We start from the raw sequence: 16078 nt of genomic DNA, 5'->3' as shown, positions 1-16078 counted from the left end.
CATTTGTAATTCAAATGGGCATAACCTTCCCAAATTGAATTAAAATGTGGATTTTCCACTAAAAATTCCAATACTTTATAGATCGGCGGGTTTGGTTTAGTTTAGTTATATTAACATCATGTCTTAAAGCAACACTAGGGTTATTTTGGGACGGACCTTGTCATTCTGAACCCGGTCAGAGGACGAGGATTACATCTGAGCTTGCACCAATTCTCCAAACTTCAACACCACACCAGCAGGAGAACGTTTGGCCCAAGAGAGTTAATGTGCACAAGAACAGTTTACACGACGGTTTTGGGGGGAATCGAGTTTCGAACCTGAAACCATCCGATTCTGAAACCGAGACCTTACTACTAAGCCACCGTTGCACCTATAGATTGGCGCAGACAATATGGAAAGTATTTAGTTTCCACTACCCCACTAAATTTCTTAAACAAAGTCACTTTCTTTTTAAGTCTAGAAAAATGTATAAATTGCCAAGGCACGCACGCAGCTGTATGAAAAGATTGTTCCCTTTACACTAAAGAAAAGTATATCCTTGAAGTAAAATGCCACAATCATCGGAGGAGAAAGGCGTATTTTCCAAGAATCGAAAAATATCCCTTTCGCGAATACTGGGGGAAAAAATCTAGTGATCTAGAAGCTACGATTATTTCAAAATTCGATTCAATTATAGAAGATATGTTAAAATGGAACAACACCGAAAAAACGAGACGTATTTATCCGGAACGTTGAGAGGCTATTATTAGTCAAATGAATCAAGGCAGCAAATCCCTTTCAAAGGAGAATAAACGACTCAACATTTTTTGAACCGGATGGAAAGTAATGCATTTCCATATGCAGTAAAATGCTGATGTAGCAATGACTCAGGCATCCCCCCCCCTTCAAGATTTTTGTGTGTCCCGGAATTAGGTTGCACATTCCCTTCCCCTTTTCTTAGTTGCTTTCAATTCTCGTTTCCTCATTTTTTAAATACAAGCATCATTCTTTGTTATTGGGACCCCGTCATGAATTTTGAACAAATAAATTGTGGCGAGATAAAAAAAAAAAAATTTAAAAAAAGTAAATTTGGTTGTCTATTCTCTTTTCTACGGTACTTTTTGGGGTTTTCCACGATACTTTTTTTCCCTTTAAAAATATTTTTTTTCCCTAACTTAAAGACAAAATCATCAGGGAGGTGATATTTAAGTAGCAAAAAATGTCAGGTAAAACCATTCCTACTAACTTGAGTGACATTCTAAAGTTAGAAATTCTGGCAATCGAATTTCATTACGTGGATATCAAATTCATTATCATAAACTTGTATGCACCTCAAGGATTTGATACTGATCAAGCTAAATCTTGTTTGAAATCTGTAGCTAATCCTACATTCATCTTCAGAGATTAAGTTTCACCACCGGTACGGAGAGAGGAATCCATTTCTTAGCATCAAGTAATAATTTTGCGAATTGGCTAAGAAATTCTAATACCCCAACACATAGCTCTACAAGAACACAATTCATTTTGGACCTTACGCTTTATTCTGGCAACCGTTTCAACCAAACATTCCAGCTATGATTACAAATTCAGCTTTGAAAGCGATCGGATATTCCTACCATTATTACCTGGTCTGTAATTAGATAGCCCAAGATGCATTTTAAAAGCAATTAACTGGTAGAGTAAAAAACAGTTAACTCGATGAAATGATTCAATATATCGACCCATTTCCAAAAGGAGAAATCAAAGAAAGCGATTAAAATAATCTTAAAATATATCAATTATATCTCTATCAAAGACAACCTATTCACTTTGGTGGAATAATACATGTCATAATTTTCAAAATTTATTTTCGCAAAAAAGTACTTTGGCTGGGGGGTAAAAAGCACAAAAAAAAATCAGAGTTCACTGTTCCCTATCAAAAAGGCACGTAGAGAATATTGGGATAAAATCAGCCGCATAATCTGAATCCAAAAATATTTTTTAATGCACTGCATAAACCTTCAAATGACACTAATCAAAATTCTAAACTTAACGATATAATTCTTCAAAACTATCATTACTTTTGACTTAAAACATCAAAAATAACCATTTGATTAACCATTGAAATCATTAAAAATTTTTTGAGATACATTAACCTCAACAAAAATATCGAAATTTGGGAAGAACTGGAAAGAAAAAAAAAAGCAATAAGCAGAACTAAGAAATCGGTTTCAGGCATAGACAATATTTCAGCCAATATCTGGTTTAAAAACTGATTATTCAAAAATCAATTTGATCCGCGGCCATCCGGTGGCGTGGCAACCCTGATTAAGAATGCTTACGGTTCAGTCTATAAAAATGAACTTATTTCGAACCCACTAAACCTTAGAACTTTAGATAAAATGACAAGGTGAATTTTAACGCAATTCTATTGTATATACAAACCCATCGAAGAATGTTAAAGAAATTCCATCTCTAAATTTAGAATCTTAACTATTAGTCTACCTCAGGATTCCATTCTCTCTCCAATTTTTCTCCCCATTTTCATGCATTTTTTTTAATTGAAATATTTAATGGTTAGGAGATCTATTTAATTGAGACAATGAAAAAAATTTGATTTTACCTAAAATAAAATATTGTCATTAGTCAATGAATATATTTCGAAATAAAAAAAATATGCATCAAACTTGCTACAGATGAAAAACAACACAAATGACATTCATATAACAACATTCATAAACAGAATACATCCAAAACATTTTGGAAATACGATAAATTAAATTGATATTTTAAGAAGCGAAATGAATAATATACATACTTGCATTCCATGTGTTTAACTATTTTCAAATAATTCTTGTATTTTTTCACACGATGTTTAATTTCATAAAATAGACATCGAAGCTGCATTGCAATAACAAGTGTAGCCATCGATAAGAAAATGTTTGCCCATACCTACAGGAAAAAACGAAAATCACAATCGTAACATTTCATAACATTTTTAAGTATTATAGATGAATTTATGGAAGTGAAAAATAGTAAAAGTAATATTATAAAGTAAAAAAATAACAAACATCACAACAATCCAATTGTTATCAGTGCCAATCTAACTGGTAGCTTTTTTTATGAAAAGAAAGTAAACCAGAAAAATTAATATAAACAACACTATGCTATGAAATAACTTGCGAAGCAAACTAAAATACACAAGAAATTAAATAGGAATGAATGTGGCATCAAAAAATTCTGCTGTTCTAAGTTATTTAAGATAATTTGCAATGTGTCAAATTTTTTTGATATATTTCGAGAAACATTTAGTTTCAGAAGGATGAGGAATCAATAAATTTCAGTAGTTTCAAGCAGAAAAATAATTCAAACAAGCAACATTAAACAAATAGTTTCAGAGAGCTATTTAATTTTCATCTTAAATAATGGATGCATGTCCATTAAAATAATTGGACATTTTCTTGACAACGAAAATAGACAAAATTTGAGTTATAAATAAAACAAACTGGAGATATCTAAAATGAAATACTAAAATTCCAAGCAGTTTGATGTTATCGCAGTTTCTATTATAAAAAATTGTTTCTTAAAGTATTTATTTTGTAATAACACGTCGAATGTGTGCTGTGATGCGATAAACGTCAGTTCTTAATCACAACTTGGTACATTCAGAAAAAAATTCGATTAAATCCCTAAAAAACCAAATAGCTACAGTAAATTTCTTTTTTTAAGATCCTAAAATTTTTTTCAAAAATACTGAATATCAGATACCTTGGAAATCGTAAAAATTATTATTATTCTATCCAATAATATAATTGACCTCTTAAAAATATATCGATGACTGAAAATAAATAGATTTAACAGATGTATAACACTTGATTATAAAATTTTGTACTTCTATAATGAAATTTGAAAAGCAGTTTTGAGAACTAGGCAGAAAATAGCATCTTAAATTACTGGAAATGTTTATTTTAAGCCAGGAAAAAGAAAGTGAAGTCAAAACATCACAAATCAAACTATCAGAACCACATACTCTGTATAAGATATGCTATTGAAATTGAACACAAACAATATTTTGGGCAGGTCAGATTATACTGTTAGTTAAAAGTATTTGATAAGTGAAACCATAAGCAAGAATTAATTCAAATAAGTCTTCGTCTCCATGTGCAAGGTCTCGGAATAATCATATTGAGGAAATCAGAAAAAGTGGGAAAATATTTCATTACTAAATGGATCAAATTATAACGCATTTGCATTAATAAGGATAAGACATTGCTTTTTATACAAACGCTTTTACTCAAAACTCTTGCTGTTGCAATAAAATATCATTAAACAAGAATTTTCAATTATTCAAAAGTTTTAAAAGTAAAGCATTATTTGGATACTTCCTTTTCAGAACCAAGCATTTTTAGTTAACAGAATATATTATTAGTCTTTCATTACTACGTATTTTTAATAGAAAAAATCCCATTTTGTAAAAATGATAATCGTTAAATATATGTAACAAATATAAATGCATAGAAAGTAAACCATCCATAACACATTTATTAATATGGTAAAGTAGAAAGTTATGCAATGGACATAAAAATTACTTTGCTGAATTTTTTTTTTTTTTTTTTTTTTTTTTTGCAAAAACTATTTTAGGAATTTGATAAGAGAAATACAACAAGAAATTTTCAAGTTTTTAAGATAGTGACCCGAAAGCAAAAAACACTTCCCAGTCTATTCTAGCTTATGACAGAGGTGTAATGAAAAGGGGCTTTGATAAATATAGCAAAAAGTATTTCATATAAATAGAATTATCTAGAATAAATTATGAAACGGACTCAGAATCATGATTAAAGGATAAGAAGGACACCTGAAACTGCATCCTACTTCTACAAAATACCAATGCCTAGTTCATAGCCACATGATTAAGTAATACATGTGTAATGCTTCACCCATTTACCTCTTAAAGTGCACAATAAATTAAAATATTAAATTGGCACAGTACATTAGGAAGGCTCCACACGAATATGAAATGACTGTAGCTACAATAGAGGTAAAAGCAAGCACGGGAAGTTCATTTTAGCCTTAATTTCAACCACATCACCTGAAGTATATAACATCTGTAAAATTTATACATAATTTCAAAGTAATTCTTTAAAGTGAATGGAAGGTTTTTTTTTCTTTTGAAAATCATATTTAACCATACACTACTCAAGTCTGAGAAAGTTAATATAATTGTTTATTGAAAATGACAGTTATCAAAATTAAATTTTCCCAGATACGAGAGTAAACACGGCAGTCAAAGGATTGGATGTCAATTGATGATGCACTGCACAAATAGCATACACATATAGTACGATATTAAACAATATTCACAATGTTGTATAATATTGTTAAATATTGAATAATAAAATATTGTAAACATTATACAACAGACTATTTATGTGGGATGAATATGCACAAGAAAATTTTGAAATTTTACATAACCCGGAAATTAATTGCCAGAAACTGAATTTTACAAAATGGATTTTGGCAGAAACTGATTGCATCAACTGACTGACTTGTGTCCAGCAAGCACTCAGTTGCGAGATAATCCGTGCCTGATTTCTAAATATAATGTGGGATATAGAGAACGATCACAAAATCTTTCCTTGGTAACAAAAAATATTCTAAAAAATTTTAATTTGGAACATGGTAGTTTTGATACATTATAACGTCACTTATTAAGTTTTTAATAAAACCATTTACATCAGTAAACTCTTGGTATTCGAAAAATGTTCCAATTCTAGCTAAGTATCGTTCAACATTCCACTAGAAATAGCATCTCTGATCATCTCTGTACAGTATCTGAGTGTATCAATACCTTTAATTGACATTGCAAATACTATTTTGCCCTTTAACTACAATTTAATATTAAATAGTTGTGGTCCATTTGAATTTATGGAACCAAAGAAACATTGTACTTTTCCCTTCACTGACATCATTTTGATCATAATCAAATGTAAAAATCATTATTTATGCAGTAATTGCATTATATGTTGGACTAAAAAAAATTAAGAACAAATACCATAGCAAATATTTCATAGTATATTATATTTAATGGTTCTGTAATTCAGGGAAAGACTTTATGACCGCCTTGTATCAATAACGATGCTCTTCATAGAGTAAACTATTCACTTTAAATTACTGCAGTTGAGCATATTCTATTTTTGTTGTTAAAAGGGGAAGCGATTATGAATTTACGTAATACATTGCTTTGGTTCATGGTAATACAGTATTAAAAATGTATATTTATTAATAGCCCATATAAAACTTAGTTACGTACAAAATAAGGCAAATAGCAAGAAACAAAAACAAAATATCTTACCAACATGTGCAAATGATGAAGAAAATCGATGATTAAAGCTAGGAGCTCAAAGCCCAACTCTGTATAATACACATATGAAGCTCTTTTCTCCCAAGCCCCTTCTTGAGATGCATCTAATAAATATATAACGTACCTGCAAGGAGAAATACCAAGTAAAGTAAGCATATACATGAAAATATTATCCAATATATGCACAAATCGCGCAGGAAGGACCGAAAATATCAGTATATACGCATTTAACATTATAAAAAGAAAATAAAAATCAATGAAACTAACAGGAGAACAAAACCTTCTCATAGAATCACTAATTGAGGCGTTATCCTCCTCCTACAGCATAAATTTGTTGAACTTGAAGAAAGTTGTGAATACCACCAATGCTCCAATTTTTATTTTCATATCATCATTCAAATGAGTGTTTGCTAATCAAAAAAATCACGAGGAAAACCGAATATGCATTTTGAAGGCTTTTTCAGCAGTTGATTTAAACTAAAATTTGACATAGAATTACGATTTCAGCAGCATTTCATTTATCGAAGTCATTATGATTTTGGATTCACGCCAACTGTACGGATCGACAGACGGCCGTTCAGTCGACGAATTGGGTTCAAAATATTTTTTACGGTTCTGCATGCAAGATACTTAAACTGTTTACCAAGTTTTATTAGTATAACTCTCTACGTTTTGTAGTTACGGAGTTCATTTTCATTCGGACAGAGCTACGTCTTGTAAAAGAATTTTAATCAACATTTGATGGAAATTTAGAAATACGACCTCGTACTGATTTTCACAAGTCTAGTTCACAAGGTTTTAAAAATATCACACAAGTGTTACTTTCTATGAACATAGTCCCAAAAATGTATCTTTCGGAGACTCGGAAATTTGAAACATGAAGATTCTAATGAATCTCCAATTCGAATTTTCCGACAATTACAACACTTTTATTTTATTTATGCGAAGTATAAAAAGAAAAGGTCAAATAATTGTTATATTCAGGCAATACTGCTAATTTTTTTTAAAGATAATCATTCGAAATAAAAACAAACAAAAGAAGTTTTTAAAATCATTTGATAAACATGAAAAAATTCATCAACAAGTAGGATTAAAAACACACATCCTACTTGTTGGTTGGTACTACAGTTAAAATAAACCAGTATTTTAAAATCCGAGATGAATGGGGGAGGTATAACAAATAAAGCTACTCATGACAAAAGCAATAATAATAAATTTCGCTTACATTGATTCTGACAAAAAAAGATAAAAAATAAAATAAAATTTCCCTTGCATTGAATTCGACAAAATGATTTCACGTAGAAAGTTACATTAAGATAGAAATGATGAAAATGGGAGAGAAAAAACACGGAAGGCAATAAAAATTGCTGCATAATTTAATATTTGTAACTCAAATCTAAAAAAATAGCGCATAAGAAATGCATGAATACTTACAGAATGGTAGAAAAAAGCACCAGATTCAAAAAAGCGTAGCTTATTAGCGTTTTCATTGAGTCGATTGGCTTGTAATGTTAGTTGACTACCTTGTTCTGCGGCATTATGCCTTAAAATTACCTTCAAATGCTTTTAGAAATCACTTAGAAATTAATACTTAATATGAACATTCCTTTTGGTATTTCCTCAATTAGTTTCCCAATCAAGGCAGATTACGCAGGCTTCAAGGTCTAACATTAGCAACTGAATTATGCATGTTAATTAGAAAAAGCATTTCCTTATATTAAAAAAATATACATAGATATAAAGTTGATGCTATACCAACAAAATACAGATTCCAATAAAAATGTTTTAAAATTAGCAATATGTAATGGCATAAAATAAATCTTAAATGCCAAAATTATAATAGTAATTACTTTCGGATTTGTTTCTTCTGCTAAACAAGCAAACTGTACGAATATATTGTACTCATTATTAAGCGTCAAATTTTAGAATACATAGTAAAACTTCCAAAAAATTATGAAATTTGCAATTGAAATATAGAATAGAACTACCAAGTTTTTAGAAAGACAAAATTTACAATGCTTAATATTAGACTTATGAGATTTTATACAAGCTATGGCAAGAGAATTTTTAATTTTCGCCTGAGGTGAGTGATTAAGTATTTAATATGAAAAACGGCCAATGCATTATCACCATGGGGATGCTATAATACAATCTTTTACTGAATAGCATTAGTTTCTGCAAAAATTACACCCTTTTAAGAAATTATATTTAAAATAAATTCTTCATTAATTTTGCTATTTATTTCTTCTTCAAAAAGACTTATGAACTGTGGTTGAACATTAAAAAAAAATGAAGATAAATACATAAACAAGGATAAAAATATTATTAGCAATAAAAAAAAATCACTTAGAAATGAAATTATTCTTCTGATCATATTTCGAGAGAAACGATCAAGTTTTTTCCTTTGAAATTTGCATGATTTTCAAGATGTTGACGGACAGAATTCTTTTGATGATTGTCGACCAAAATTTGACAGATTTTATAAGTTCGGTGCAAAGACCTAATATTGAATTAGATTCTTCTGGTTCGTTTTTTTAAATTAAATTTAAATATACAAGGAAAGATAGACAATTCCACCCCCACCCCCCATTTTAAGGGGAAGGGACAGAGGAGGAAATTACTGGGGTTCTAACATACTTTAAAAAATTTTATATCGAATATTTAGGCAATTGCTTTTTGCTATTTTGACAACTTTTCCTTTGCACACTTCAAATTCAAGGGGAAGTGGGGGCTTAATTCATCATCATCAGCATTATTCATAATTCAGCATCAATCTATAAATGTGCTATTGCGCTTTTCAATAAAGAAAATGCATTTACTAAAGCTCAAGATTTTGCGCACATTTCCGAAATTTTGTTCTGAACGAATAGTGCAATATGTAACCTAGACACATTTTAGACATTATTAAGAAACTATGTTCCTTGAACTGCCTGCGTTGTATTCTTTTTCCTTCGCGATTTTAATTATGATCACGTAGAATAATGGGTTGTAGACATTTTGAATGCACTCTTTTCCAGATTCTTAGTATTTGAAAAAAAGATGGCTAGTAAAAATCTTGAATAAAAGTTTTCACATTTATCTCTATATAGATTTTTTTAAATTTCCCTATTCCCTCACTTTTTCGATATTTTCAAAATTCATCTCTCAATTTCATCTCACGAAAAAAAATGTACTGACAATACTACCCACAACCGCAGTATTTTTCTTAATTAAAAGCTAAACTTAAACCAACGGGAATAACATTCCTACATTTTCAATATTCCCTCATTAAGACGTTTACTTGAGCAAAGCCGTGACTGCCACGAATACTAAAGATTTTAATTTTAGTCTAAAACATGAGTTCGGTGATTTGCAGCATAGAGAAGAAAATTAAGTATGCATTTTGAAAACCATTTTTTTTTTTTCGACCGATTGAAAGAAAAATTTGACAAAAGATAATTTATAATTTTTATAGCCTCAAGTTTCTTTTATCTAAGTGATTGGCGTTTTTGAGTTATTGCGCATCCGGATGAACAGTCCTACAGACGGTCAAATCCTAGAACGGAGATTAAAATCAAAACTTGTTAAGGATTTACACTTCAGATGGTAAGTTTGTGTACCAAATTTTATGTATCTAGCTCTTTGAATACACAACAACAAAATGTAAACACTTATTTCCTATGATTCGATTTTGTAACGAAATTCAACAGAAACCTGCAAATTTAATGCCAAGATCATTTGGCCAAAATACATCCCTCTAGCTCCAAGCAAACCCAATTCTTTTTTTCTACCCCTTGAGTGATCTAAAAGGCTTAGGTACATCAAAATTTTGAATTCGATTTTTTTTTTTGACAATTATAATATTTTCTTTGTGTATATACCTCGAATACGGAAAACTAAAAAGATAGTCTAAATGCGCGTGTATCAACAAAAACCAGACAACGGAAGTTTTCGGATTAGAAAAGGAAGCTTAGAGAAAATTTCGAAACAATACAGTTTTTTTCTTCTCCCTTTGCATTTTAAATCAGCAAAAGCAAAATGGGTTAAATTGTTAGTGGATTTGGATATCATTTAAAAAACAAAACAAATGAACGACCCAATTTATACACTGAAAAAAAAAAACTTCTAAATCTCAATTCCTACACACGAGCAACCCTCACTCAGTGTATTAAAAACGTATACGATTGCGTCAGTTCACTCGTAAATATATTAGCATAAATCTAAATGTTTATCATGATGGTAAAATGGTTAAAAATTTTACGAGCAACTTAAAGTTATGATCGTCAAATATTCACACGTTCAATGATATGGGGAGGGGGAAACCACCGGTGACCAGGGAGGTCAAGATTGCTAAAAACACACATTTCAAAAAAAAAAAAAAATACAGTGTTCTTAAATTTTTCAATATTATCATCGTTACTAAAATGGCATGAAAAAGAATTAATACAACATACAAAATTATTGTATAACATGGTATACCAGTGACCTCAGTGAAATAGATGCATTAAGAATGATTATACGAATTAACTTTGCCGTTGTAATTAATATTTTCAACGCATAATGGGAAATTCATGTTGGCCAGACGGGCAAGCCATATGAAATTAACATGGCATTCAACGGGTTAAAGTACTTTTATTAGAAGAACCACAGAAAAAAAACTAGAAAGAGAAGTTTTACGTACCTGGTAATTACATACAGAGTTCTTACAAACACAAGCAGACACTGAAAGAGAAAAATATAGACATAAGGCAGAGCAGCGAACGACTTCCAAATCGTTTAAAATTTGATATTAGTTTTATGGTGCAAGTTTCATACTCTATATCTAACATCAATAACCATTCTTAATTTTCATACAACTTTTGATTAATCATTAAAATCATTTCTCATTCTTTTAATCTAGTAAATATCATAATTGCATCAAAGATGATAAAATATTTATAAATGGATTTCCATTCTCAGGTTTTTTTAATTTCAAGTATAATCAATTTTAAATACAAATACTGATATTTCCATGACATTAATTTTTTTATTTGTTTTATATGTTTAAAAACGGCTAGTTTCTGCCCACAATGGTTTGGAACACAACTGTTCAAGATCCAACGCTAATAAATTTCCCCAGGATTAATTCACAAAATTTAATTTATTTTACAAAATTAATAACTTAATAGCGATGGAGGAACACATTCAGAAAACAGAAACTAATATTATTACTAACATCCACTTTCCATTCTATTTCAGGCATGCCCATTTTACTTTATCATCTCACGCTATTCAATCTCGGATTCTGAAACTCTCCTAGCCTTTCTGCATGCGTTAGAAGGCATTTATTTCGTTAAAACGTGAGATTAAAGATGTTTACATTTATCAATAGAGTGAATTCAGATTAATTGCGGAATTAGAAGCCGCAATAATTCCTCATCTCTTTGCGTATCACCCCTTAGAGAATAAAAGCGTATAAAGTGCGTCATGGGATCCAGAAATGAACAGCATCTTTCCCTTTTTTGCGGTAATTGTCGTGATCTTTTACCTCATTTTGTTTAATTTCTTCTTAATTATTAAACAGACAGTGTCCCGTAAGTTATTGGGCCTGTGCATTATTAACTTATACAATTTGAATATTCTAAACGTGATAAATATTTTTATGCGTGATAATTAAGCTAATTCCAACACCATCCTTCTTTAACTATATTAAATGAGAATGCATGCTTACTGGAGCTCTACAAATCGAAATATTTTATTAGACTTTCAAATTTAGAAAGAATTATATTAGACAAGAAAAGATTAAAAACTGGGAAGTATACTTTGAATATATTACCTCAGAAAATCTTAATGTTGAAAATATAATTTTTTATACCGTTTTGAAATCTGAAAAATTGTTCCTCTCATTACATCAATTTAATTATCGAACAATTATTTCCTCAATTTCAACAATTTCTAATTTTTTGCATAGTTTTTAATAACATTTCATTACTGTAATGAAATTCAAACCGCTTTCATTGTTTTAAATATTTAATCGCGTGATTTTAATTCCGGTGTTGAAAAAATACGGGAGAGATTAGAATAAGTGCAGTTTATACGAGGAATAAAACTAAAACAGAATGGAATTAGAATGAAGTACACAGTTACGCTGTTAATGACACTCTTATTGTGGTAATCAACTTCAATTCGGAATATTCATAAAAAGGAATAAAACTAATGTAAAATATTAATAGAACATCGCTTTAATTCCAATCATAATTTGGTGCTTACAATTTTTTTGATGAGGTTATGCATAAAATTTACAGTGAAACCGAAACAACCAGTATTTCCGGTGAAACAGATGGTCATCCGAGGGGCTAGTAATAAATATAGAAGAAACAGAATTTGTTATGTACTAATTGGTTTGTCAGTTTTAAATTGTTTTTAAATTTTCATTTAAACATTTACGTTGTTTTTGCTTTTAACGGTTTCCTCAGTTAGATGATGAGAGGCAAAGATGGCAATGTCACAATCTGAATGAAATGACTTCCGAAACAAGGTTCACTTAAATTTTAATTGTGTTTTAGACGATCTTTCATTTTTCTGCGTCCGCATTTTCGTAAATCATTTCTACTTTTGGAGTTGGTTTGTATTTTTTGTCACTACATTTGAAATTAAGTCATTTAATCCATCAGTAACTTTTAAAGCATTTAAGTATTTGTACAATATTTAAGTTTTGAATCAAAACAATTTCTATTCTGTACAAAATACGGGGGAATGAGATCAACAATGAAATTTTCATGCTCACGTGAAAATTGTAATATAATCATGAAGACTTGATTATTATTGTTGCCATCTGTAAACCGATTATTAAATACAAACCAAAATTCTAAAGTTTAATTGAAACGCAGATCAAGAAATGCTTTTTTAATTTCATAAAGATAAATGATTAAAAAGAATTTAATAAAAATGTTTTTACTAGAAAAAATACTTTTCTTGCAATTAATGATTGGTTTAAAAAACCTCCCCCCCCCCAGAGCAAGAGTGGCCTCCTCAAAACTTTTTCGCATATTCTCTAATAAAAGTGTTATCCTAGAGAACGCCTTGCATGGCATTGCCGTACCAAAGTTACGAAATGTTGACCTCTGGTGTGAATTTTACAAATCTGTCGTGTGATCTTGGCGAGGTTTTTGGCGATTAATCCTTGGCATGCGGTTAATAGAACCCGCACATCGAATTTGCGTTTTAGTCACATTTTTTTCTAATCTATTGGAATTAAAATTTGGCATAAAATTACAATTTTAGTTTAAAAAAATATACAGGGTGTCTCAAAAACTTTGACCGCGGCTTTTATTCCTTAAATATTGATCGTAGACATATACTGTAACTTACAAAGTTGCGTAAAAGAAGGTGCAAAATGTTATGAAATCAATTCAGATTTTCAGGGGATTAAACTTTAAAAAATACAAAATTTAAATTTTTATACTTACCCCGTACAAAAAAATAAATTCCCAGAGAGTAAAATGTGCCCCCATCCTCTAATAAGGTCATGTACAAAATTTCAGAATTTTATCATGAAAATTCTCAAAGATATGTTAAAACAAAGTTGGAGAAGGATCAATCACAAATTAAAATGTAAATGTTTACAGCTTCAGTGCAGATGACGCGACACAGGAATGCATCATAAGAAAATTAAATATGCTTCATATCTTTAGTTTTAAATACAAATTTTAAAATCCATGCTTCCTAAAAAAATACTTTAAAATTTTATATCATGAATTACATTTATATCATGAATGTAACTTAAAAATAGCACAGTCAGTGAACTTGTAAAAAATCTTATGTAATCTTTCCTTTAAGTTATTTTTTCTACACATTTTTAATACTTTTGAACCAATAAATAGTAAAATTATTATTTATTCAATCATTACTTTCTTTGTTTATTTGTGTACGACGTCTAAAACACGAACCTCCGTCATGATATTTTCTCTTTGCGAACTCATATCTAGGCATCGAAAAGTGGTTTAAGTCAATATTTACGTAGTTTCATATCTTTGCGACTTTTTGCGATAAAATGCTGAAATTTCGTACATGACCTTATTAAAGGATGCGGCACATTTTACTCACTAGGAATTTTTTTGTACGGTGTTCGTATAAAAATTTAAATTTTGTATTTTTTTAAGTTTAATCCCCTGAAAATTTTAATCGATTTCATAGCAATTTGCATCTTTTTTTTTTACGCAACTTTGTAATTTACAGTATGTGTCTACGATCAGTATTTCAGGAATAAAAGCCGCGGTCAAGATTTTTGAGACACCCTGTATATATCGATCAAATGATACATTTAAGTCTCATAGCAGGTTCATAAGTTGATACGTTTCATAGCAAATTTGATAAATTATCGCGTTTGCGTACAACAGAAAGTAAACCCTTTGACGAATTTTGTTCGAAACATTTGACAGAATCTGCATTTTAGATGTTAAATCTGTGCAATGAATTTCATCCAAGCTCTCACCGGTTTATAGATACTGTGTTAACTTATATTCATATATCCGAACAGGCTTTCTCTAAACGGGTTTTGTTCAAATTTTAATAAATATCTACACATTAAGTGTAAAGATCGTATACCAAATTAAATTTCATTCGTCTAGTTCAAAGCGTTTTTGGTCACAGACATTTTCCAAAGATGTGATTTTCGAGCACTAGGAGGTCTAAAACATGGAGATTCGTCACAATCTCGAGTTCAAATTTGTTGACGATTAGAATTTTTTTCTCCCTATACTACGCACCGCTAAAGTAAAAAGCGGTATGATAAAGTATCTGCCTTTCCTCGCCAATGATACCGTCACCCAGCTAGAAAATGACTGGTTCCGTTCTTGAATAAAAATTTCGTCGAGCACTTTCTGATTGGCGTGGAAATTCCCGTCATTCATCTGGCAATCAAAAATCGATTTTGAAAAAGAAAATGCTTGTACTCTCTCCTGATATCTCAAGGAAATCAATCCCTTAGATATTAAATTGTTTAGAAATTTATTTGGATAATCTATTCAATAATTACCAACCTAACATTCTAAGATGGGTTAATGTTTAACACTCTCGCTATCTCTTAGATGCCGCGATCCGTACTTGGAGATTTTAGATTTTTACTCACACCACTTGGCGCCAAGAATACAGTAGGTCTCAAAATTGAGCCAACATTACGCTCTTTTTTTACAAGTATAAAAATCTAATACAAATTTGCCATTTAAACTTAATATTTACAGAAACGTTAAAAGTATACATTTAGAAGTATATTGTGCTAAAAAACAAATATGAAGTCTTCAAGATAATTTTATTATTTTCTTGTGATAAACACAAAATTTGAAGTCACAAAATTGAGTTTACATTTAAAGAATCAGTCAGTTAATCACTTTTTTTTTTATAAAAATTTTCTTTAAGTCATTCTACAGTTGCAACCTAAGCATATAAACGTAGTAATTATTTTATGTATTTTTTTTCACCATTGAAATAAGTTCTAGGGGTGAAACTTCTAAAAATGTACGTCTTTAAGTCATCAATTGGTCGAAAGATGACAAATCTCTTCAAGAAATAGCTTCACTGTTTTGGGAAAGTCATCGTTGTGTCGAAAATATACTACAGAAGTATCTTAAAACCTGGTTGTGTGGCCAGCATTCCAGGAAGAGGACGAAATGAAATTTTAAGCACTACTGCAAAGAGGAAAATTATACGTTTAGTTAAGGAAAAAAAAAAACACTTAAGAGCCCCAAAATTTGCATCGTCGATATCATCAGCAAATGGAAAAAGGAAAAAAAAAAAAAAAAA

At 30.2% G+C, this 16078-nt stretch overlaps 1 protein-coding gene across 1 annotated transcript in view; it reads right to left on the bottom strand.

The window, feature by feature from the left end:
* Positions 1–16078, bottom strand: part of LOC129971190 (E3 ubiquitin-protein ligase AMFR-like) — a 128096-nt gene that overhangs the window by 18723 nt on the left and 93295 nt on the right. The window contains exons 5-7 of the mRNA XM_056084742.1: positions 10980–11020; positions 6311–6443; positions 2777–2910 (exon numbers count right to left, since the gene is read on the bottom strand). Coding sequence (XP_055940717.1) covers positions 2777–2910; positions 6311–6443; positions 10980–11020 — 308 coding nt within the window. The remainder of the gene's footprint in view (positions 1–2776; positions 2911–6310; positions 6444–10979; positions 11021–16078) is intronic.

The sequence above is a fragment of the Argiope bruennichi genome, chromosome 6 (genome assembly GCF_947563725.1).
Source record: "Argiope bruennichi chromosome 6, qqArgBrue1.1, whole genome shotgun sequence".
NCBI classification, from domain to species: Eukaryota; Metazoa; Arthropoda; class Arachnida; order Araneae; family Araneidae; genus Argiope; species Argiope bruennichi.
Note: the sequence above shows the minus strand (reverse complement) of the source record. Positions and strands in the feature narration are given on the sequence as shown.